General features: G+C 45.8%; 2 protein-coding genes across 2 annotated transcripts in view; one reads left to right on the forward strand and one right to left on the reverse strand.

Annotated features, from left to right (window-relative positions):
- The window catches only part of cdh23 (cadherin-related 23), a 261,541-nt gene that overhangs the window by 24,746 nt on the left and 210,872 nt on the right, over positions 1–25,923 (forward strand). The window contains exons 7-10 of the mRNA XM_087982495.1: positions 5,146–5,295; positions 7,823–7,951; positions 12,101–12,229; positions 17,041–17,268. Coding sequence (XP_087838621.1) covers positions 5,146–5,295; positions 7,823–7,951; positions 12,101–12,229; positions 17,041–17,268 — 636 coding nt within the window. The remainder of the gene's footprint in view (positions 1–5,145; positions 5,296–7,822; positions 7,952–12,100; positions 12,230–17,040; positions 17,269–25,923) is intronic.
- Positions 18,384–25,923, reverse strand: part of vsir (V-set immunoregulatory receptor) — a 94,538-nt gene continuing 86,998 nt past the window's right edge. Inside the window, exon 7 of the mRNA XM_087982408.1 lies at positions 18,384–18,952. Coding sequence (XP_087838534.1) covers positions 18,945–18,952 — 8 coding nt within the window. The 3' untranslated portion in view covers positions 18,384–18,944. The remainder of the gene's footprint in view (positions 18,953–25,923) is intronic.

Raw genomic sequence — 25,923 nt, forward strand, 5'->3', positions numbered from 1 at the left:
GACCAAGACACTGAAAACGACAATGAGTTACACAGCCATTAGATTAGATTACTTACAGTGTGGAAACAGGCCCTTCGGCCCAACAAGTCCACACCGCCCCGCCGAAGCGCAACCCACCCATACCCCTACATTTACCCCTTACCCAACACTACGGGCAATTTAGCATGGCCAATTCACCTGACCTGCACATGTTTGGACTGTGGGAGGAAACCGGAGCACCCGGAGGAAACCCACGCAGAGACGGGGAGAACGTGCAAACTCCACACAGTCAGTCGCCTGAGGCGGGAATTGAACCCGGGTCTCTGGCGCTATGAGGCAGCAGTGCTAACCACTGTGCCACCGTGCCGCCCCTTAATAGGCCATGTAATAGGACTGTGTGGTTGTGACCAACTGGACAGATCAGGAGTGTGACGGAATACTCCCCACTTGCCTGGATGGGGGCAGCTCCAACAACACTCAAGAAGCTTGACACCATCCAGGACAAAGCAGCCCTCGCTTGATTGGCCCCACATCCACAAACATCCATTCCCTCCACCACCGACACTCAGTACCAGCAGTGCGTACTAGCTACAAGACGCACTGCAGAAATTCACCAAAGATCCTCAGACAGCACCTTCCAAACCCACGACCACTTCCATCTAGAAGGACAAGCAGCAAACACATGGGAACACCCCCACCTTAAAGTTCCCCTCCAAGCCACTCACCATCCTGACTTGGAAATATATTGGCATTCCTTCACCATCGCTGGATCAAAATCCTGGAATTCCCTCCCTAATGGCATTGTGTGCCAACCCACAGCAGGTGGACAGCAGCGGTTAAGAAGGCAGCTCACCATCACCTACTCAAGGGAGCTAGGGACAGGCAATAAATGCTGGCCATACCCCAAAAATAAATTTTTGAAAATTCATACATGACAGACAAACTGAGTACATTCTCCGTCCCCAACCTCCCGCCACTTGGCCAACTTCCTCCTTGGAGGTGAGATGCAGAAAATGTCACAGACATCCATAAGACCATAAGACATAGGAGTGGAAGTAAGGCCATTCGGTCCATCGAGTCCACTCCGCCATTCGATCATGGCTGATGGGCATTTCAACTTCACTTACCCGCATTCTCCCCGTAGCCCTTAATTCCTTGTGACATCAAGAATTTATCAATCTCTGCCTTGAAGACATTTAGCGGCCCGGCCTCCACTGCACTCTGCGGCAATGAATTCCACAGGCCCACCACTCTCTGGCTGAAGAAATGTCTCCGCATTTCTGTTCTGAATTTACCCCCTCTAATTCTAAGGCTGTGTCCATGGGTCCTAGTCTCCTCACCTAACGGAAACAATTTCCTAGCGTCCACCCTCTCCAAGCCATGTACTCTCATTGTCCCTGAGATGCTGGCCCAGTGGTTTGCAGCTGGAAGTGGAGTTGTTCTGCAGATCCTCATCATTGACTCCAATCCTGTGACATCTCATGGTCAAACATGGACAAGGAAACCTCCTGCTGAATACCATGTACCAAGCACACTCCCTCATCCCTCTGCTGATGAATCAGTGCTCCTCCATGGTGAGCACCAGTTGGTGGAGGTACTGAGGGTGGCCAGGGCAGAGAATGCATGTTAAGTTCAATGTTCATCACGAAGAGTGGCTTGGCAGCACCGCAGCTAGTGAATCATTACAACTGAAGGACATGGCCAGGCATGTGGCAGCTGATGGTGGGGAGGAAAATGTACTCACCAGACTATCAGCCAGACAAATCTGTCCATGACAGTCCCAGTAGGAGTGACAGCCACATAGCTCTCATAGAAACAAAGTATTTCCTTCACATTGAGGACACCCTTCATTACACCCAGAGTGGCACGGTGGCTCAATGGTTAGTAGTGCTGCCTCGAAGCACCAGGGACGTTGGTTCAAATCCAGCATCAGGCGGCTGTCTGTGTAGAGTTTGAACATTCTTCCTGTGTCTGCGTGGATTTCCTCTGGGTGCTCCGGTTTCCTCCCATGGTCCAAACATTTGCATTAGCAATGGGAATTATAAGGTGGGTCTGGGTGGGATGCTTTTCAGAGAGTTGCTGTGGACTTGATGGGCTGAATGGCCTGCTCCCACACTGTCGGGATTCTGTACAGGTCAGTATTGCTTTCAAACCACAGAACTATAGAAAAGTGACAGCACAGGAAGAGGCTATTAAGTCCATTGAGTCTGCATGCACCAACTAAATAAACTAGCCAGCCGTTTCTAATCCCACCTTCCAGCCCAGTCCCATAGCCTTGCAGGTTCCAGGACTTCAAGGTCAGATCCAGGATTCTGTTTGAGGAATTGAGGGTTTCTGTCTTAATCACTAAACTGGACAGTAAATTACAAACCCCCACCACCCTCTGGGTAAAAACTGTTTCTTCTTGTAATCACCACCTGGTAATTTATCCCTCCTCTTGGAGATCATTCCCTGAGCACTGTATCCAACCTCCTTATTTTTCTGTATGCCCTGATTAAGTCACCCCTCAATTTTCTCTGTTCAAGAGAAAACAACCTGAGCCTATCTAATCTTTCATCAAAGCTGCAATTTTCAGGCCCTGTCAACTTTCTTATAAATCTCCTCTGTACTTTCTCTCAAGCCATTATGTCCTTCCTGTACACGCAAACATACAAACTAGGAGCACGAATCGGCCATTCAGCCCCTCAGCCTGCTCTCCCAATCAATAAGATCATGGCAGATCTCCCGCCTACCTCTTACTGAACAGGAATCTTGTTCTTGTCCTTTAAAATATTCAAGGAGTCTGCTTCCTCCGCCTTTTCAGGAAGAGAGTTCCAAAGACTCTCAATCCTCTGAGAGAAAAGATTTAGCCTTATCTCCGTTTGAAATAAATAACCTTTGATTTTGTAAAAATAGTTACCCCTAATTCTAAATTCTTCCATGAGAGGAAACCTCCTTTCTATATTGATTAAGTGTCTGTGTTTTTGACTGCGTGTTTTATTGTGTTTTTGAGTGTGTTTGTGTCTATGACTGTGTGGCAGTATGTGAGTGTTTGTGACTCAGTGTGTATGTGTCTGAGTGTGTGTGTTAGTGCCTCTGTGTGTCTGTGTTACATTCCTGCTTTTATGTCAGGTATTAAATATATGTAACGCAGGAAAGCATCTTGTATGCCTTCTTTAATGCCTTCTCTGCCTATCCTGCTATGTTTAGGAACCTGTGGAACTCCAAGTTCTCTCACTTCCTCCATCCCACCTGTTTGTTGGGTATTCCCTTGCTGTGTGTGTCCTCCCCAAATGCACAATGTTACATTTTCCTGCATTGAGTTTCATTTGCCACTTTCACCCAATCAATAAATGACTGATAACATCTTGCAATCAACCGCCATCCTCTTAACTATCAACTGCATGGCTACATTTTTTATCATCTGAAAATTTTCCAATCATGCCTCCCACATTCTAAATCATAAATATGTATTTCAGCCAGCAAGGCACATAACACTGACCCTGGGGAATACTATTGGAAAATATGTTCTATTCACAAAAGCAACCATCGACCATTACCCTGTGTATGTGGCATCTCAAGACTGGGCATCCATGAGGTGCTGTGGACCATCAGCAGCAGCTGAATCATACTTCCAACACAATCTATAACCTCATGGTCCTGCATATCCCCCCACTCGAACATTACCATCAAGCTAGTGAATCAACTCTAGTTCAATGGAGAGGGCATGCCAGGAGCACCATCCAGCATACCTGAAAATAGGTGTCAACCTGGTGAAGCTGCCAGACACAAAATTCACTGCAATGCCAAGCAACATTAAGCCTAGTAATTCCACACCAACAGTCAGATCTAAACTCTACAGTCCTGTCACATCCTGTCATGAATGGTTGTGGACAATTAAACAATTCATTGTGATAGAAAGATCTTCCTGAAGAAGGGCTTGTGCCCGAAACGTCAATTCTCCTGTTCCCTGGATGCTGCCTGACCTGCTGCGCTTTTCCAGCAACACATTTTCAGCTCAGATCTACATATCTCCCAATCCTCAAAAATAGGAGTGCCTGACACCTCTGTAAAAGATAAGGTAAAGCATTTGCAACAGTTTTAAACCAGGAGCACTGAGTGGATGGTGCATCTCAGCCTCCTCCTGAGATCTCCAATACCCAGGTGCCAATTATCAAACTATTTTGATTTACTTCATGTGATATTCAGAAATGGCAGTAGGTATCTGACATAATCCCCTACAATATTCCAACAAAACTTATGCTCCAGAGCCTGCTGCTCTCCTAGCCAAGCTGCTATCATGCAGTGACAACAAGACCAAATGTTGATGTAATTTGTTTATACAAAGGAGGGCAGATCCAACCCAGACAATTACCAGCCCATCAGTAATGTGTACCATCTACAAGATGCACTGTAACAACTCACCAAGGTTCTCAGAACAATACCTTCCAGATCCATGACCTCTATCACCTAGAGGGCGGCTGATACGTAGGAACACCACCCCCTTGCAAGCTCAATCTCCAAGTCATATATCATCTGACTTGGAAATAAATTGCCGTTCCTTTATTGTCATTTTTTTTCCAGCATTTCCAACATTACAGGGATTGCAGCAGTTCAAGAAGGCAGTTCAGCACTACCTTCTCAAGGTCACTTGGGGATGGGCAATAAATGCTGGCCCAGCATGCAATACATGCAACTCTGAATGAATTTAAAACAAGATGGAGTGAAGATAATTGATTACAACTATCCTTTAAACTGTACTGTATGGAAGTCTGGTTAAAAAGGCGAACCGAGATTTGTGAAGTTAAAAATCCTGCAACACCAGGTTATAGTCCAACAGGTTTCTTTGGAAGCACTAGTTTTTGGAGCGCTGCTCCTTCACACAACCACCCGATGAAGGAGCAGCTCCGAAAGCTAGTTCTTCCAAATAAACCTGTTGGACTGTAACTTGGTGTTGGGTGATTTTTAATTTTGTCCACCCCAGTCCAACACCGGCTCCTCCACATCGAAATTTGTGAAGATATTCGCAATACTTTTCACACGCGAGAGAAAGAAGTTCTCAGATTCCCATCCAAGTAGGGAATAAACAGGAACAGAATAACATCCGTGCACTTTCAGTAAAGCATGAATTAAGTGAATATTTCCCCTAATGGGCTCTGCATTGTTACTTCATTTATAATCCAACAGGTGATTATTACTATTGAAGATGAAAATGACAACAGCCCAGTGTTTGATGCCACTTCCGATTCCTCTGTGGAGATTCCAGAGGATGCTGCTGTTGGGAAGCGGGTGGCTGTTGTCTTTGCCCATGATCTGGATGCAGGGAAGAATGGAATGGTGAGTACCACCTCATTCTCAGCGTGTTATTCCAGAACAGGATTTTTCTACCTGGCTTGCATCCGGAACCTGTTATATCGGCAAAAAGCTGTTAACCTCAGGAATCTTCCAAGTGCTGATAACAAATAGGCTCTCCTCGACCTTTACGTCCCTCAAAATTGTTTCTGTGTTTGGTACGCTTGCCTTTATTGGTCAGTGCATTGAGTAAGGGAGTTGGGAGGTCATGTCGCGGCTGTACAGGATATTGTTTCGTCCACTTTTGAAATTAATGCATTCAGTTCGCGTCTCCGACTAATGGGAAGATGTTGTGAAACTTGAAAGGGTTCAGAAAGGATTGACGAGGATGTTGCCATGGTTGGAGGATTTGAGCAAGAGGGAGAAGCTAGGGCTATTTTCCCTGGAGTGTCGGAGGCTAAGGAGTGATCTTATAGAGGTTTATAAAATCATGAGGGTTATGGATAGGATAAATAGACAAAGTATCTTCCCTGGGGTTGGGGAGTCCAGAACTAGAGGGCATAGGTTTGGGGTGAGAGGAGAAAGATTTAAAAGGAATCTGAGGGGCAACTTATTTAAGCGGAGCAAGTGTATTGAATGAGCTGCCACAGGAAGTGGTGGAGGCTGGTACAACTACAGCATTTAAAAGGCATCTAGATGGGTATATGAATAGGAAGGGTTTAGAGGGATATGGGCCAAGTGCTGGCAAATGGGATTAGATCAATTTAGAATATCTGGTTGGCATGGACAAGTTGAACTGAAGGATCTGTTTTGATGCTGTTCGTCTCTATGACTGTATGAAAGCAAGTCTTTGGACTATAGGCCAGATCAGGTTAGCAGGAAAGTATTCAACCATGCTTCAGACTCGAGATTAATAACATACTTGCTCCAAGGGTGTGTAATAACATCTCGATGCAAGTAATAACAGGGTTGATTTGAAATATAGACATGAACGGTAAAGGAAAAAGTTGACTTCAGCATTGCCCGTGTCAACCTTGTGAATCAACTTGGGAGCAATGGTGGGTAGGAGGGGATGAGAGAGAGAGAGTGAGAGGACAATCAGGAAATCCAGTCACGAACTGTGCAGAAAATTACAGAACTCATTGTAAAAGAATGCTCCACATTTAGCCCCATCTGCAATGATGGGGGGAGACCAGCACATCAGTGCGAAATATCGGGCTAAATTCTCAACAATCTTCAGCCAGAAATGCCGAGTGGATGATCCATCTCGGCTTCTTCCAGTGGTCCCCAGTGTCACAGATCCGAGGTTTCAATTAATTTAATTCACTCCGCATGCCATTCAGAAATGGTTGGATACTGCAAAGGCTATGAGCTCTTAATAGCATTCTCTCAGTTTACTTTATAACCTAAGATGTTGTGGTTCTGTTCGCCGAGCTGGAAGTTTTTGTTGCAAACGTTTCGTCCCCTGTCTAGGCGACATCATCGGTGCTTGGGAGCCTCCTGCGAAGCGCTTCTTTGATGTTTCCTCCGGTGTTTATAGTGGTCTGTCGCTGCCGCTTCCGGTTGTCAGTTTCAGCTGTCCGCTGTAGTGGTTGGTATATTGGGTCCAGGTCGATGTGTTTGTTGATGGAGTTTGTGGATGAATGCCATGCCTCTAGGAATTCCCTGGCTGTTCCCGAGATGCTCCTGATGTATGGTAGTGTGGCTAGTCCTTTTGGTTGTGGTATGTCCTCGTTCCGTGGTCCTCGTTTTGGTATCCGTATCCAAAAACGGATACCCGCGCAACTTCATCAGCAGATGCCTAAGAGAAAGACCACGGAACGAGGACATACCACAACCAAAAGGACTAGCCACACTACCATACATCAGGAGCATCTCGGAACTGACAGCCAGACTACTGCGACCCCTAGGACTCATAACGGCACACAAACCAACAGCCACGCTCAGACAACAACTCACCAGAACGAAGGACCCGATACCCAACATGAGCAAGACGAATGTAGTGTACAAAATCCCATGCAAGGACTGCACAAAACACTATATAGGACAAACAGGAAGACAGCTAACAATCCGCATACATGAACATCAACTAGCCACGAAACGACACGACCAGCTATCCTTAGTAGCCACACACGCAGACAACAAGCAACATTATTTCGACTGGGACAACACTACTATCATAGGGCAAGCCAGACAGAGAACAGTCAGGGAATTCCTAGAGGCATGGCATTCATCCACAAACTCCATCAACAAACACATCGACCTGGACCCAATATACCGGCCACTACAGCGGACAGCTGAAACTGACAACCAGAAGCGGCAGCGACAGACCACTATAAACACCGGAGGAAACATCAAAGAAGCGCTTCGCAGGAGGCTCCCAAGCACTGATGATGTCGCCTAGACAGGGGACGAAACGTTTGGAACAAAAACTTCCAGCTCGGCGAACAGAACCACAACAACGAGCACCCGAGCTACAAATCTTCGCACAAACTTTGAATAACCTAAGATGTCAATGATCTGTTTCCATTTTTATCATGCAAAAACAATGTTGTGTTTTTACATACTGCAGGTTAACTTCACCATTCTGTCTGGAAATACAAACAAAACATTCAGGATTAGCACGGTTAACAGTAGCCGCGGAGAGATCTACCTCGCTCGACGTTTGGATCGAGAACAAATTGATCGATATGTTTTGACTGTAAGTTCGGTGGCTGTCACTGTGCAGCCATTTATCAAAGGTGAAGGTCAGAGATTCATGAAGACAGTTCATGTATTTGGTCCTTGCTCAGTGAGGTTTCTCACTGATGTTCGGCAATTCACTGATGACATGACAGCTCAAAAGCAACAAGAGCTGTCTTTTTTTTTATGCACATCCTTCAGAAGAATCGGGGCAGACAAGATTACGAGGGGTAAACGCAGGAAGTGCTGGAGGAACTCAGCAGGTCTGGCGGAGAGAGAAACAGAGTTAACGATTCGAGTCCAGAACTGGAAAATCCTAGCATATACTTGGGTATCTTGACGGGACAACTGTGGGGGGGTTGTTTCACCTTGTGGGAGACCCTAGGACCACAGAGCGTAATCTCAAAGTAAGGGGTCACCCAGTGAAGACAGGGATGAGGTGGAATCTCTTCTCTCAGAGGGTGGTGAATCTGTGGAATTGTTTACTGCAGACAGCTGTCGAGGCTGGGTCATTACGTACATTCAAGGCTGAGATAGAAGATGTTTAATGATTGAGGCAAGTAAGGGTTTTGGAAAGTCGGCAGGAAGTGGAGTTGAGATCAGGCATGAGTAGGTTAGATACCCTACAGTATGGAAACAGGCCCTTCGGCCCAACAAGTCCATACCGACCCTCCGAAGAGTAACCCACCCAGACCAATTCTCCTACTGTATATTTACCCCAAACTAATGTACCTAACACTCTGGGCAATTTAGCATGGCCAATCCACCAGACCTGCACATCTTTGGATTGTGGGAGGAAACAGGAGCACCTGGGGGAAACACACACAGACATGGGGAGAATGTGCAAACTCCACACAGACAGTCGCCCGAGGCTGGAATCAAACCTGGGACCCTCATGCTGTGAGGCAGCAGTGCTAACCACTGAGCCACTGTACCACCCCGAGATTGGATGGATTGGCGGAACAGGCTTGAGGGGCTGTATTGCCTGCTCCTGCTCCTAGTATTATGTTCTCAATCAGTAAGAAAATCAAGGGTTATGAGGAAAATGGAGTTGTGTATTATCAGAGCAGCCATGATCTCATTGAGCGGAGGAGCAGATTTGATGGACTGAATGCTCCTATTGATAGCAGTACTCTTTTAGCAACATGCATAATGGGTACTCCCCCCTGCCTTTAATGTTCTCTATTCTGGATTCCGGAAAGCTGCCTCAGTTTACACCCGTTAGCAACAATATCACTAACGCTGGGCTCATATAGTGCCAGACACAACTCAGGAGGAAACATTCTCATCAAAAGCTCCTCCGAATGGATTCAGTAATTAGCTGACCCTTGGGTATCAGAATGACCCCAGCTGGGCTAAGGAAGAGTAGAAGACCCATAATTGGGGTCTTGGGAAGGGGCAGTCAGCTATGGTCCCTGATCCTGAGTGTGGGACAGAGAGACGCAAAGGACAATGAGGAAGCCCAGAGAAAAATGTTCATGTGTTGTGACACACCTTTTAACGTGCCGTGATGTTAAAAACAGTCAGCATTTTTAAGCAATATAAAGACCGAAAGAACTGCGGATGCTGGAAATCAGAAAAAAAACAGAAATTGCTGAAAAGGTTCACCAGATCAGGCAGCATCTGTGGAGAGAAATCAGAATTAACGTTTCAGGTCCAGTGACTGTCTCAGAAATCCTCATATTTTGTTTTTGTTTTGTTTTGAGATTTTGAGCCATGGATTTAGACACTTGATGGGATTTAGAAAAATGAAGGGGGATCTAAGTGAAACATACAGAATATTGAATGGCCTGGACAGAGTGAATGTTGGGAAGATATTTCCATAGGTAGGAGAGACTAGGACCCGAAGACACAGCCTTGGAGTAATGGGGAAGACCGTTTAGAACCAAGATAAGGAGAAACCTCTTCAGCCAGAGAGTGATGAATCTATGAATTCATTGCCACAGAAGGCTGTGGAGGTCAGGTAATTGAGTATATTTAAGACTGAGATAGATAGGTTCTTGAATATCAAGTTGTGAATGAGTTATACTTGGTCGCCTGTCGTTGCTGCTCAGCCTGCATCTGTTCGTGTCACATGTTGGGATGATTAATTTAGACATTGCATGTGTTTAGATGTTAATTAAAAACCGACTGCTCCAATCATTCCCACTGTTCTCCAAACTGAGATTCCCATGAAATCCCTTGTTCCAATTACCTCATGGCAATAGAGTTGTAAATACCATCCTTGGAGTCTTGTTCCCAATATGGCTATTCTCAGAGCATGGATACTGTATTACCACAGGGAGAAAACGGGAGAATGAGGTTGAGAAGCTTCTCATTCCTGATGAAGGGTTTATGCCCGAAAGGTTGACTCTCTTGCTGTTCAGATGCTGCCTGACCTGCTGTGCTTCTCCAGCATCATACTTTTCAACAACAACTGAGAAACCTATCAGCCAAGATTGAATGGCGGAGCAGACTCGATGGGCTGAATGATCTAATTTCTGCTCCTATATCTTATGGTCTTCATTCCCTTGAACCTTCTCCTAAACAGGCAGCGTAACTTGGATGGAAATTGAGAGGAACCCAGATAAATCTGCCAGCTTCCACTGAGGTTATTGTGACCAATGGGGAAGAGTCCTGAGGATAATAGTATCTTTGTCGAGGAAATTATTTAAGATGGTATTTTCTTGAATGAACACAAGTAGAGAGATTTAACACCAGATCACTGCAGGGCTACATTTGGGGTGGCATGGTGGCTCAGTGGTTAGTACTGCTGCCTCACAACACCATGGTCCCAGGTTCGATTCCAGCCTCGGGTAACTGTCTGTGTGGAGTTTGCACATTCTCCCTGTCACTGGTCATGTGAATTCATGTGAATTGGCCATACTAAATTGCCCATAGTGTTAGATGCATTAGTCAGAGGGAAATGGGTCTGGGTGGGTTACTCTTCGGAGGTCGGTGTGGACCTGTTGGGCAGAAGGGCCTGTTTCCACACTGTAGGGAATCTAATCCAATCTATATGTATTTCTTTGGAAATATAAACTGGGAAAAATGGACATTTGAACATTGCTGTGTTACAGAGAATGAACTAGTTGGATTTGCTAGATTTGATAGTTTTCTGGGAGAAGCAGGCACCAGGAGCCTTGCTGAGCTGGAAAACTGCCTGGCAAAATCTTTTGGAATTAAGTTGTGGTTTGTTATTGAACTGAGCGTGGGCAGTTTCCCTCAGAGCTCTGGAAAACCAGGTCTCTGTCTCTTTCATCCTCAGAAAGCAGAAGAAAAGCAGTACTCAAAAACACTGAAAAGAAGAATGTCTAACTCAAGCAAAGACCTGGGTCCAACCAACCAGCTTCAGAATTGAGGATCTTCTTTGAAAACCACAGGACATCATAGGGCATCCAGGGCAGCACAGTGGCTCAGTGTTTAGCACTGCTGCCTCACAGCGCCAGGAACCTAGGTTCGAATCCAGCCTCGGGCGACTGTCTGTGTGGAGTTTGCACATTCTCCCCGTGTCTGCGTGGGTTTCCTCCGGGTGCTCCGGTTTCCTCCCACAGTCCAAAGATGTGCAGGTCAGGTGAATTGGCCATGCTAAATTGCCAATAGTGATAGGTGCTTTAGTAGGGAGTAGGGCAATGAGTCTGAGTGGGTTACTCTTCAGAGGGTTGATGTGGACTTGTTGAAGGGCCTGTTTCCACACTGTAGGGTATCTAGTCTAATCTAATCATTGCCAAAAAAGGAAACGGAAGGACCTATGAGAAAGTTACCTCATGGTTTGAACTCTTGATCCACAAGTGTCTGTTTCCACACATAGTGTTTCTGCAGGATCGTCAGTCTTGTCTGTCCTATTTATGAATGATGGTGCACGTTAGGATTTAAAGTGGGAATAGCTTAAGTTTGCGTTGTAGTAACTAATAATTTATTTTTCCACTTGTTAAAGAGTACACTGATTTATCATATGTTTCGGAGTTTTCTTTGTTTATTATTTAAGCTTGTTATGAGTTTATTTTGCCCTAGATATCAGTCAAAGTCAGGCAATTTAGCCACAGATTCAGTTGGTCATTTAAACATTATTGTGATGGCTTGCAAAATAGTGGGTTTTGACTCCCAGTACATTCAGCCCATCAGGGTTCCCAGCAGCAGTGAACAATGCCTACTGGGCTAGAGGATGTGACATTTTCTTTTCTTTCAGATTCAAGCCTTGGACAATGGATCGCGTCCTCGGAGGATAAATCACGTTTTAACCATCACAGCCATCGATGTCAATGACAATGCCCCAGTTATCGCAAACGCTGGAAGCTACAACATAAGCATTTATGAGGTAAAGTCTGCTGTACGGGATTCTGTGTAAACATTAGGTGTTGATGGAACAAACTGAAGCAATTATGAACATCAAAGATCTACTAAACATTTCAGTACATGCATGAATTGATACGTTTAAATTGTATTGCTAACAATGATCTTCATAACTTAATCAAACTTAGATCCTGCCTGGTGAGTTGATCCAGACCTTATGGGATATTTTAAACAGGTTAATGGAAATTATTGTACCAGAACATACCCGACTTCTGTTAGCCCCCACATTGATTTGTTAACACTATCTCACACTGTGTTATTAAGGCACATGTCTTAAAAGTAAACTTGAGGTGATCACTTAGGAAATGAGGAGGAAACACATTGTAATGGAAAAGATAGTGAAAGGCTGAAGGAGAGAAAGGGAAAAGCTGAAAGGCAAATTAAAATTTGGCAACATGGTCAGTGATGGAAGGGACGTAGGGGTTCCATGTGAAATCTGAGGGAATAGGATGTTGACAGTGCTCAGTGAAGGGGGACTCAGGAATGCAACAATCAGAGTTTAAGAGCTGGGAGAAGATTTACCTGTATCCGAAACATCAATGAAAGAAAGTTTAAAAACTCAAATTTATTAACGCTTTATTGTATCCTGAGATTAGTCCTAAGGGGAGGCAATAGCCCAGTGATATTATCCAGAAACCCAGATACTATTCTGGAAACCCAGGTTCAAATCTTCCCACGACAGACGGTGAGACTTGAATCCAAAAAAACCTCAAATTTGGAATCCATTGATGATCATGTAACTGTTGCTGAGTATTGGGGAAAGATCCATCTGGTTTACTAATGTCCTGTAGAGAAGGAAATCTGCCATCCTTACCTGGTCTGGCCTACATGTAACTGCAGACCCACAGCAATGTGGTTGACTCTGAACTCCCCCGTGGGATGGGCAATAAATGTTACCTAGCCAGAGACACCCTCATCCATGAATAAAAAGAAGCCTTTTATAACAAGGGCTTGCTGTTTTTCTTTTCAAAAATATCCTTAATTCATAAAAATAGCTTTGTATATGTACATAGACATGAAAGCAGTTTGGTTTTGTTCAATGGTGTGTCAATGGAACAAACAAACATTGGAGTTTGACTTGATCCAAACAAACCAAAGACATCTCTTACACATATAAGACTGTATTTACATACATTTGAGGCACAAGACCTCACTGTGCTCATGGGCAAATCCAGCAACCCAATAACACACAAGACAGTCTCACAGAGAGGACATGAGTAGCCAGGGTGATCTGTTTTCAGTGATAATGACTGAAGGGATATTGCTTCTCTTCAACACACGCAGCAAGAGGGACAAAAGACTGTGAATCCCACCACCTCCCCACCCCAAAGCCCACCACCACAAGGATTTATAATCTCAGTGGACCAAAAAAAAACAATTTGGACTATTGCCAGTTCCTTTTTTTAATTGGATCACTGGCTTGATAGTTGGTTTATTTACAGGATGCAGTATAACTTACCTCGGCCTCCTGCCAGTGTCCCAGTAGTTTCACTTTACATACAATCTAGTTATTAACTGATAGCTGTCCCTTGCCTGTGTATCTGTGTATATGCCATGAACATATCTGACTCAAGTCTGGCCAGTATTTGCTATTGGAGAAGACAAGTATCAGACAGGTTATGGGGAAGAGTTGAGAGCTAAGTTGTTGGAAAGGATATCTCTCTCCAGCTTCAGCAAGTGAAGCAGTGACATTTGCAAAACACAGCAACCAAACATCAAGACGTTGAGAAAGGTTTTGCTCCTCAAACTTCAGCTCGCTGCTTGTCAGGTTATTTCTCTGCAGAAAATTGGCTGCTTTTTTTAAAAATTTTAACATGAAATGCCTTGAACACAAACAGCATCTGCTTTCTCTAATTTCACACCTGAGGAGAGAATTTCACACCCCTCTGCTCCAGATTAGAGAGTCACAGCTGATTGCTTCTTGTCTGCATTATAAACCTGTTTGCAGTTCAACATTATGCATGCTCAAAAAAGGACCATTTTTTTCCAATTGATTATTTTTTGATGAACAAACATTAAACTTTGTCCTTTATTTCAAGGTTGTTAAGTTTCCACATTGAATTGTGATGCAGTCTACTGTCGAACCACGATAATTAGAATACAAATCGGAAAAGAAACATTGTGATTTGCATTCTCGTATAAATCAAGCGATGAAAGGGATGTACCAAGGATTGGAAGTTTTTCCTGTCTTTGCATCAACTTCATGCTTTAAGTAGTGAGGGAAGGCGGTAACACTTAACTCAAAGGTTGAAATCTTAGAATCATACTCAAATCTTTGCTATTGACAATTTTTTCAAATCCAACAGGCTTTAGTTTATGAAATCCATATGGTGTAAATTATACCTGATTGTTAAGAGGCCTTGTGGACATCAGAGTTGAGTTAGGAGATATATATCTGTAATGTTTCATTCTGTGAATACATATATTCCAAGTTAAAAAATAGAGACCTTGTGATGCATTAAACGGCATCTCTATCACGGACCCAGAAACTCAGGGTTCAAGTCCCATCCCAATATAACACAGTAAAACAGGTTGATTTTCAATCTGTAAATCCCTCGCGAATAATTCCTGAAATGCCCAAACACATGGGGCTGTAGGCATGTGAAAACGCACAGAGTCCCCCTGCCAGGCATTCCATCCCAACTGTTCATATTTAATGTGTTCAGTTGGGTGCTACTATGTTTTTACTGGCAGGGCATTTTGCAAACTGAGAACGTGCAGAAACTTCAGGGGACGTCAGATTGACGTAGCCAAAGTTTTTCCACCGGTGTAAAAGTCAGGAAGTATCATCCAACTCACCCCACTTCTCCCCACCCCACCCACCCACACACACACACACACACACACACTCACGCCGGTATACACACAGGCACACACCCACACAGTGGGCACACACATATCTGATTCTTAACATTGACTACATAGGAGATCGCTGAAGTCAACAGAGAAAGGGTCAGAAGTCAAATGTCACCAGGTTACAGGCCAACAGGTTTATTTGAAACCACAAGCTTTCAGAGTATTGCCCCTTTGATCATCTGACCTGGTGTCATGTGATTTCTGACCCTGTCCACCCCAGTCCAACACCGGCACCTCCACATTAACAAAGAAAGCTTCAGCCTATCCGTTTTGCTCCATTCACATTCCATGTGAAGATTGAGTTTAATTCAGATAGATGCGAGATGCTGCATTTTGGGAAAGCAAATCTTAGCAGGACTTACACTTAATGGTAAGGTCCTAGGAGTGTTGAGACCTTTGTTGAACAAAGAGACTTTGGATTGCAGTTGATAGCTCCTTGAAAGTGCAGTCGCACACAGGTAAGATAGTGAAGAAGGCGTTTGGTATGCTTTCCTTTATTGGTCAGAGTATTGATTACAAGAGTTGGGAGGTCATGTTGCAGCTGTATAGGACATTGGTTAGGCCACTTTTGGAATATTGCGTGGAATTCTGGTCTCCTTCCTATAAGAAACTTGAAAGAGCTCAGAAAAGATTTACAAGGATGTTGCCAGTGTTGGAGGATCTGAGCTATAGGGAGAGGCTGAACAGGCTGGGGCTCTTCTCCCTGGAGCGTTGGAGGCTGAGGGGGGACCTTATAGAGGTTTATAAAATCATGAGGAATATGGATTGGATAAATAGACAAGGTCTTTTCCCTGGGGTGGAGGAGTCCAGAACTAGATGGCATAGATTCAGGATGAGAAGGGAAAGATATAAAAGAAACCTAAGGGGCAACTTTTTCATGCAGATGTGGAACGTGTATGGAATGAGCTGCCAGAGGATGTGGTGGAGGCTGGTACAATTGCAACATTTAAGAGGCATTTGGATGGATATATGAATAGGAAGAGTTTGGAGGGCTATGGCCGGATGCTGGCAGGTGGGACTAGATTGGGTTGGGATATCTGGTTGGCATGGACGGGTTGGACCGAAGGGTCTGTTTCCGTGCTTTACATCTCTATGACTCTATGACTCCTCATTCATCATTCTCTTCCTTGGGACACACCAGGCATTTTTCTCGCACTCCCACCTACGCGTTGGGCCTTCAAAATCTACTCCTTTGGTAAAAGGAGGAAACTTTATTAATAGGATTTAAACTCTACCAGCAGGCATGGTGGGATTTGTGCCCATTTCTGCAGGGCATTAGCCTAGTCCTCTCGATTACTGGAACAGAGACATTACCAATGCCCCACTGGAAGGGAAGGACAGGAACAGGAAAAAAACGAGGCAGACTCTCAGTTATCGCAGAGTTGACCAATACCTCAACTCCACCTCTGAGGATCATAATATAGAGAGAATCACAAAATGTAAGAGGCAATTCAGCCCATCAAGTGAATATCGCCACCTTGCCACCTTTGATCCAAATACTATGACACCCTTAACCAACAGGAATCTGTCTGTCTCCATATTAAGGCCTTCAATTGATCTCAGACAAATAAACAGCCTTTTCAACATGATTCTACTACCTCTCCCCCTGAATAGCTGAGCTCAAATTTTAAGATCGTGTAGGTTCCAATATTATAAGATAGCAACCCCAGAAAACCCAGAAATCATTCTAATAGTATGATTAAAGTTGCCCCTTTACCTTCTAAACAGAAGGGCATCAAAACCCAAACTTTTTCTATTTATCGTCAAACTTTAATCCTTTCAGCTCCATATTATTCAAGGCCATGCTACCCTCTTAAGAAAGTGCCCAAAAGTAACCACAGTGCGGCAGCTCCCACTGCCTGCCGGGTTGCGTCTGCCACTTTTCTGGGTTCCCGTTAACACCTTCTGTGCACTTTCCAGAATGTTGGAGGAGGTACCTCAGTGACCAGAGTGAGAGCCGCGGACGCGGACACTGGCCTTAATGCCGTGCTCTATTACTACATCACCCACGGAAACGAAGACCTCACCTTCCGGATTGACAGGCTGTCGGGAGAGATTGTCACACGCCCGTCTCCGCCAGACCGGGAGAGACAGGCCTTCTACAAGCTGACGGTAACAGTGGAAGACGATGGGACACCTTCACTCTCAGTAAGTGTTCTTCCTTCTTGTACCCCGGGTGTGTCTAGAATGACAGCAGCACAGAAGGAGGCCACTCAGTCCTTCATACTTGTGCTAGCGACTTGGTCACAGGTTATCCAATCAGAATGACTGGAACAGCCTTTCAGTAATATATGTAGTGCACTGATATGTCTCACAGTTGGTTCAACTGTTTCTGGGCTCTTGCTGCATATGCTGACATTTGTTTTTAGATATTTATCCAAGTTCCTATTGAACATTATAATTGAATGGTTGAGTTATGTCTCACAGATTTGTCTTTAAGTCATATGTTTGTGATAAAATCACTGCATCACAGCATGAGACCTGAAGGTATAAATTTTATCCCAGGATCACGGCACGGATCCTGGGATCCTTGGGCGGCACGGTGGCACAGTGGTTAGCACTGCTGCCTCACAGTGCCAGAGACCCGGGTTCAATTCCCGCCTCAGGTGACTGACTGTGTGGAGTTTGCACGTTCTCCCCGTGTCTGCGTGGGTTTCCTCCGGGTGCTCCGGTTTCCTCCCACAGTCCAAAGATGTGCAGGTCAGGTGAATTGGCCATGCTAAATTGTCCGTAGTGTTAGGTAAGGGGTAAATGTAGGGGTATGGGTGGTTTGCGCTTCGGCGGGTCGGTGTGGACTTGTTGGGCCGAAGGGCCTGTTTCCACACTATAAAGTAATCATTTGAAGCATGACCCCTGACTGAAACCAGGGCCTGGTGTAACCTAATGGCCTGGTGTTAACTCAGATACTTCAGTGCCTGCGAATGTAACATTTGTACATATCAATAAGCAGTACTGTAGCAAACTTCTCCAATAAAATCACAGTGTTGGAAATGCGCAATAACAGAGATTGGAAAGCAAAACAGAAATTGCTGGAGAAACTCAGCAGGTCCGGCAGCATCCGTGGAGAGAGAAACCGAGTTCACGTTTCAAGTCCAGTGACCCTTCTTTGGAACAACATTTGTTGGATGCTTCGATATCGCTGGAACCACACCACTTTCTTATCTTACAAAAGATAATCATTGCCACATTAGGTAAAACAGCCTGTTCGAGGAGAAATCATGCCATGATAATTTCCCAACTCTTTCAAGGCAACGCTCACAGATCGCCAAAACTTTATTGTGTGTAAAAGAAAACACAATTTGATTGGATTTGATTAATTATTGTTAAATGTACCTAAGTACAGTGAAAAGTTTTGTTTTGCATGCAGCACAGTCATGTCATACCATACAAAGCTCACAGGGTAATTAAACAGAGCAAGGAATACGAGGTTATGGCTGCAAAGAAGGTGCTCAAAAAGCAAGATCAGCATTAGAGTAGAAATTTGAGAGGTCCATTCAGACGTGTAAATACAGCGGGGAAGAAGCTGTTCTTGAACCTGTTGGTGCATGTTTAAGCTTCTGTATCTTCTGCCTGAAGGAAGAGGTTGGAAGAGATTATAACCAGGATGGAAGGGGTCTTTGATGATATTGGCAGCCTTTCCAAGCCAGCAAGAAGTATAGATGGATTCGATGGATGGAATGTTGGTTGCGTGATGAGCTGGGCTGTGTTCACAGCTCTATGGTCCTGGGCTGAGCCTTACCAAGCTGTGATGCATCTGGATAAAATGCTTTCAGTGGTGCATCTATAAACGTTGTTGAGGGTCCTTGCGGAGATGCTGAATTTCGTTAACCTCCTGAGAGAGAAAAAAAAGAAGTCTTCTTGACCATCATATCAACATGGGTGGTTCAGGACAGATTGTTGGTGATTGTTGTTGACGTTCTCTACCCCGTCCACCTCAGCTCCATTGATACAGACAGGAGGTGTCCTCCTCCTTGCTTCCTGAAAACGTCGATGATCAGCTCTTTAGTTTTGCTGATGTTGAGGATGAGATTGTTATCTTTACACCACAGCACCAAGCACTCTAACTCTTGCATGTATTCTGTCTCATCATTGTTTGAAATCTGGCCTATTGTCATGAAGATGTGGGTGTACCTTTAAGAGCGTTAAAAGCAGCAGAACTACAGACACAGCACCAAGTGTTCTCAATAAGGCAACAATGTATGTAACACTGGGGCAAACAACTCAATTAGTTCATTGCCTGGAGACAAAAACAAATTCAAATGCAGCCAATCAGTTTAAATTATACCCCGAAATATACCAATTTCCAATCTAGTTTGAATTTCGTATGTTGACAATCTTAAAAGCCAGTGACACAATCCGATGCTCTGGGTAGAAGACTGAGGGATAATTGAACATTTGAGAGGAGAACTGCCAAGTCCTAACATGTAACAGGCTGCTTGAAAAAAACTTTTCGATCAGTAACCTATCACGCAGAAATTCCTTAACAAGGAGAAAAGAAGACACAGGAAGATCCAAAGACAGGAATCTACAGCTGCCTGGTTTTGAGATAAGAAGTGTTGTTTTGTAAATCTTAATTGGGAGTTTTATCAGACTAGTATTACAAAAGGGAAGGTAAAAGATAAGTTAGAGAAACAATTTGTAAATAGTGGTTAGTTAATTATTCTCTGTTATACTTTAAGAAATAAAGTTGTTAATTTTTACTTTACATAGTTCTTGGCCACTTGAATTTTTACAGATTACTGCACGGGATAAATCTTTTCTGTGTTGGTGGTTTTAAATTAAGCAGGAGGGTTTACCCTGTTTTATAACACTATAACGATGGGGTCATCAGCGAACTTGTAAATGGAGTTTGAACGAAATTTGGCCACACAGTCGTCAGTGTCCAGGGAGTATAGTAAGGGGCTGAATAGACAGCCTTGTGAGGCGGTAATGTTGAAGATTGTCTGTGAGGAGGCGCTGTTGTCTATCTTCACTGATTGTGATCTGTGGGTCAGGAAGCTGAGGATCCAGTTGCAGAGGGTGGAGCCGAGACCTAGTATTCGGATTTTGGAAATTAGTTTGGTTGGGATTATAATGTTGAAGTTGGAGCTACAGTCAGTAAGTGCAAGCCTGACAAGTAGGTTTTCTTGTGTGCTTCTAGTTCCTTTGCCAATCCCCTCTAATTAAAGACTCTTTAATTTGTCCTCAATGTCCTTCATGATTTTGAACAGTCTCCTCTTCACTTCCCTGTGCTGTGAAGGAGAGGAAACCCCTTCTCTTCCAGTCCTGATTATAAAACCATGAGAGGCGTGGAGAGGTCAAATGGCCAAAAACTTTTTCCCAGAGTAAGGGAAATCCAAAACTAGAGAGCACAGGTGTAAGGTGAGAAGGGAAAGATATAAAAGAGACCTAAGGGGCAACTTTTTCACTCAGAGGGTGGTACGTGTATGGAATGAGCTGCCAGAAGAGGTGGTGGAGGCTGGTACAATTACAACATTTAAAGGGCATTTGGGTGGGTTTATGAATAGGAAGGATTTGGAGGGAAATGGACAGGTGCTGGCAAATGGGATTAGATTAGGTTAGGATATCTGGCATGGACGGGTTGGAACGATGGGTCTGTTTCCATGCTGTACGTCTCTATGACTCGATGTGTTTTGAGACTGTTTGCATGGGCAGGGTAGGGTTGAACGTCAGCGCTAGCAGCTGGCAATGGGAGGCTTGTATGATGGCTCCAACTGGAACAACTTCTTGAAAAACTCATTTGCCAGCAGACGTTGCTCAGCTCTCAGCATGCCAGAACACACAAAGGCCAAACCACCTCTCCCTCCCTTGAACACAGCTCCTGCTCCTCATCCTCGAGACAGATGCACTCTGACAGATAGATTCAGGACATGAAGATTGTATGAGAGTTGGAAAGGTGACAGAGTTTCAACTGAGGTAAGTGAACAGGCGGTTGTAACTGCAACGGCAAGTGGCAGTGTGCTAGTGAAAACAGATTAAAAATAAGTATAAAACAACATGAAAGTTACATTCTGGTAAAAAGGAACTCACCTTGGTTTTAATGCATGTCATGAGTGGTTTAGAATTGGGGGATACCTTGTGCATGAATACCTTTCACATGAGTAATTCTAATCAGTAACTAAAGAATAACAGTTTCTATTCTCGCTCATATATGCAGAAAATAAAGGAACTTTTAATGTGTTGGTATTTTATTGATGCCTTCACAGGAGCCTTGGGAGCAGGTGCATTGGTGACTGTTTAGCTGTTGGGAGAATTCTCCCGGTCCATGATTTCATCAGTTCTCTGCATCATTTTGAAATGAAATGAAGGGAGATTAAAATACACAATCCCCTCTATTTCAATACGCTTTCCACACTCCAAACTGTACTGAAAGTGGCAATGCAAGTGAATAAGGTGGTCAATAAGGCCTATGGCATGCTTGAGTTCATCATTCGGGGCATAGTGTATAAAAATTGGCAGTTCATGTAACAGCTGTACAGAACATTCATTGGGCCACATTTGAAATATTGTGTACAGCTCTGGTTGCCAGACTACCAGAAGGATGTGGAGGCTTTGGAGAGGATACAGAACCAGTTTTCCAGGATGTTGCCCCGGTTTGGAGAGTATTAGCTATGAGGAGAGATTGGACAAACGCGGTTTGTTTTCACTTGAACGTCAGAGGTTGAGGGGCAACCTGACAGAGGTTTGCAGAATGATGTGAGGCAAGGATAGAAGAGATAGTCAGAGTCTTTTCCCCAGGGTAAAACATTCAATTACTTGGGGACATAGGTTTAAGGTTAAAAAAAAGAAAGGAGATGTGAGAGGCAGGTTTTTTACACAGAGGGTGGTAAGTGCCTGTAATGTGCTGCCAGAGAATGTGGATACTACAGCAATGTTGAAGATGCATCTTGACAGGTACATGAACAGGCAAGAAATTGAGGGATACAGACTGCCTGGAGGCAAAAGGTTTTCAGTTTAGTAAGGCATTAAGTGTCAGTGCAGGCTTGATGGCCAAAGGGCCTATTCCTGTGCTGTATTCATACTAATATCCACAGCCAGGTTATCTACTTGTGCTGTCTCATCTTTGGGAACTGCATTACAGGAGCAGCAAATTTAGACTTTTTAAAATTCATTAATGAGACGTGGGTGTCACTGGCTAGGCCAGCAGGTATTGCCCATCCCACAGAGAAGTCCAGTGTCAACCACATCGCTCTGGGCCTAGAGCCACATGTAGGCCAGACCAGATGAGGATGGCAGATTTTCTTGCAGGATGGTTTATCCTTCCTTCTGACGATCAGCAATGGATTCATGGTTAAACTCTTAATTCCAGATTGAAATCATATTCCACCATTTACATAGTAGCATTTGATCAAAAATAGAAGTTGCTTGAAAAGCTGAGCAGGTCTGGCAGCATCTGTGAAGAGAAGTCAGAATTAACATTCCTCAGAGGGAGGGTCAAACATTTCAGTTTTTATTCCTGACTTACAGCATTCACAGTCCTTTCGGTTTTTAGTGGGATTTGAACCCAGGTCAGGATTCTGCTAGATCGTTAGTCAAGTGTTAATACCACTAGGCCATTACCTCCCTTTCATCGTTGTACACAAAGCACCTTGAGTTACTCCAAAGTGAGCAATAAAATACTTTGTCACAGCAAGTCCCTTTGTCCACAGGCAGTGAGTTTCACACACAAGGATTTTTGAGGGATGGAAGTGGGAAGGTATTTGACCAGGAGTGAGGTGGGTTTAAACGTTGCAAACCCAAACCCAGGACAGAAGGGGTCACCACTCGTTATTGAGGTGGTAAAGATAGTTCTGTGCTTTAATTTCCCTTTTTATAAAATGCCCCAGCAGTGACCCCAACCACCGTCCCCCAACGTCCCCCACTCCACACACACATTGGCACAACAGGAACTGAAACTCTCCTCTTCCTCGCCTTCTACCACCCTCCTGCACCCCCCCCCCACCCTCCTGCACACCCCTCCATCCTCCTGCACCCACTCCACTCTCCTGCACTCCCCTCAATCCCTTCCACCCTCAAGCACCCCCTCCACCCTCCTGCATCCCCTCCATCCTCCTGCACCCCCTCCACCGTCTTGCACTCCCCTCAATCTCTTGCACCCTTCTGCACCCCCTCCACCCTCCTGCACTCCCCTCAATCTCTTCCACCCTCCTGCATCCCCTCCATCCTCCTGCACCCCCCTCCACCCTCCTGCACCCCCCTCCACGCTCCTGCACCCCCTCCACCCTCCTGCACCCCCTCCACCCTCTTGCACTCCCCTCAATCCCTTCCACCCTCATGCACCCTCTCCACCCTCCTGCACTCCCCTGAATCCCCTCCATCCTCCTGCACCCCCTCCACCCTCCTTCACCCTCCTCCAACCTCCTGCAGCCCCTCCACCCTCCTGCACCCCACTCCATCCTCCTGCACCCCCTCCACCCTCCTGCACCCTCCTCCAACCTCCTGCACCCCCCCACCCTCCTGCACCCCCCTCAACCCACCTGCACCCCACTCCACCCTCCTGCACCCCACTCAATCCCTTCCACCCTCATGCACCTCCTGCACCCCCTCCACCCTCCTGCACTCCCCCAATCCCCTCTACCCTCCTGCACCCCCCTCCACCCTCCTGCACCCCCCTCACCCTCCTGCATGCCCCTCCACTCTCCTGCACTCCCCTTAATCTCTTCCACCCTCCTGCACCCCGTCCATCCTCCTGCACCCCCTCCACCGTCTTGCACTCCCCTCAATCTCTTGCACCCTTCTGCACCCCCTCCACCCTCCTGCACTCCCCTCAATCTCTTCCACCCTCCTGCACCCACTCCACCCTCCTGCACCCCCCTCAACCCTCCTGCACTCCCCTCAATCCCTTCCACCCTCTTGCACCCTCTCCACCCTCCTGCACTCTCCTCAATCCCTTCCACCCTCCTGCATGCCCCTCCACCCTCCTGCACCCCCCTCCATCCTTCTGCACCCCACTCCATCCTCCTGCACTCCCCTCAATCTCATCCACCCTCCTGCACCCACTCCACCCTCCTGCACCCCACTCCACCCTCCTGCACTCCCCTCAATCTCTTCCACCCTCCTGCACCCCCTCCATCCTCCTGCACCCCCCTCCTGCACTCCCCTCAACCCTCCTGCACTCCCCTCAATCCCTTCCACCCTCCTGCATCTCCCTCCACCGTCCTGCACCCCCTCCACCATCTTGCACCCCCTCCACCCTCCTGCACTCCCCTCAATCCCTTCCACACTCCTGCACCTCCCTCCACCCTCCTGCACCCCCCACCACCCTCCTGAAACCTCCTCCACCCTCCTATGCCCCCTCCACCCTCCTGCACCCCCACCACCCTCCTGCACCCCCCTCCACCCTCCTGCACCCTCCTACCCCCTCCACTCTCCTGCACTCCCCTCAATCCCTTCCACCCTCCTACGCCCCCTCCACCCTCCTGCACCCCCACCACCCTCCTGCACCCCCCTCCACCCTCCTGCACCCTCCTACCCCCTCCACTCTCCTGCACTCCCCTCAATCCCTTCCACCCTCCTGCACCCCCACCACCCTCCTGCACCCCCCTCCACCCTCCTACACCTCCTCCACCCTCCTACCCCCCTCCACTCTCCTGCACCCCCCTCAATCCCTTCCACCCTCCTGCACCCCCCACCTTTCTGCACCCCCTCAAACCCCCTCCGTCCTCCTCCACCTCCCTGCAGATTTTCCCTCCTCCCCTTCCTCCCCCCTCCATTTTCCTCCACACTCGTCCACCCTTCTCCATCCCCTCCACCTCCTCTATGGCCCTCCACCACTGGTCCTTTGCCTGCTTTGACTGTACCACACTAAGGGAGCTGTTTGATTTCAATTCATCTCCACATTTCTGAAGAAGTCTGAATTGGAATTCTCGGCTAGAAATGCGGAATTCCATCCAGAAGACAAAGGATAAGAGCAGAGTGGCATTCCGACAGTCACTGCCACTCCTCGAAATAACTGGGCCTTTACCCCTGTCTGTGTCTCTCGCTCTCTCTCTCTCTTGTTCCACGATGTTGCCAGAACTACTGAGTGTCTCCAGCAACTTTGGTTTTTAATTTCAGCTTTTCAGCATGTGCAGGGTTTGACTTTTCGATCAGATTGTGCAGGATTTGCTTATGTCTGGACATGACTCAGTGTACGTTTGCATCAGCATGTCTTGGAAGTGCTACATACTTCGAACCTTTATTATTTCTGACAACTCACGATGCTATATTTGTGCCTTTGAGACATCCTATTAGCTGCGTAATAGCAGGTGCAATTTTAGAGAAGGCAAAAGATAGATACTTCCGCGTTTTGTTTTCAGTGCTTTTCATATTGCTCAACATAATTGCATAATGACACATCTGCTAACCCAAAGCTCTCGTTAAATGCCAGTCATTCCACAGGAGCTATGGTCAAGGGATTGCTCGATGATAATGGAATCCTGGAGTCATTGACAACCCAGAAAGAAGCCATGAGGGTATTGTCATTGGGCTAGTCAGCCAGAATTCTAGAGTACTGTTTTGGGGATGTGGGTTCAAATCCCACCACAACAGACGGCAAAAATTAAAATTGAATGAAAATGGAAGCCTAATGGCACCATGCTCTGGTTGTTGTAGCAGGTAATCGAGTTCACTCATACAAGTGGTCTCATCACTAGACTATTAACCAAGAGATCCTGATAATGTTCTGGGGACCCAGGTTCAAACCCCACCACAGTAGATGGTGGAAATTGAACTCAATATAAATAAAACCTGGAATTAAGAGGCTAATGATGACAATGAAATGGTTGCTGATTGTCCAAAAAACCCATCTGGTTCATTAATGTC

The sequence above is a fragment of the Chiloscyllium plagiosum genome, unplaced genomic scaffold (assembly GCF_037043375.1).
Source record: "Chiloscyllium plagiosum isolate Xiang-an unplaced genomic scaffold, Cpla_swu_hap1 HiC_scaffold_43, whole genome shotgun sequence".
NCBI lineage: Eukaryota > Metazoa > Chordata > Chondrichthyes > Orectolobiformes > Hemiscylliidae > Chiloscyllium > Chiloscyllium plagiosum.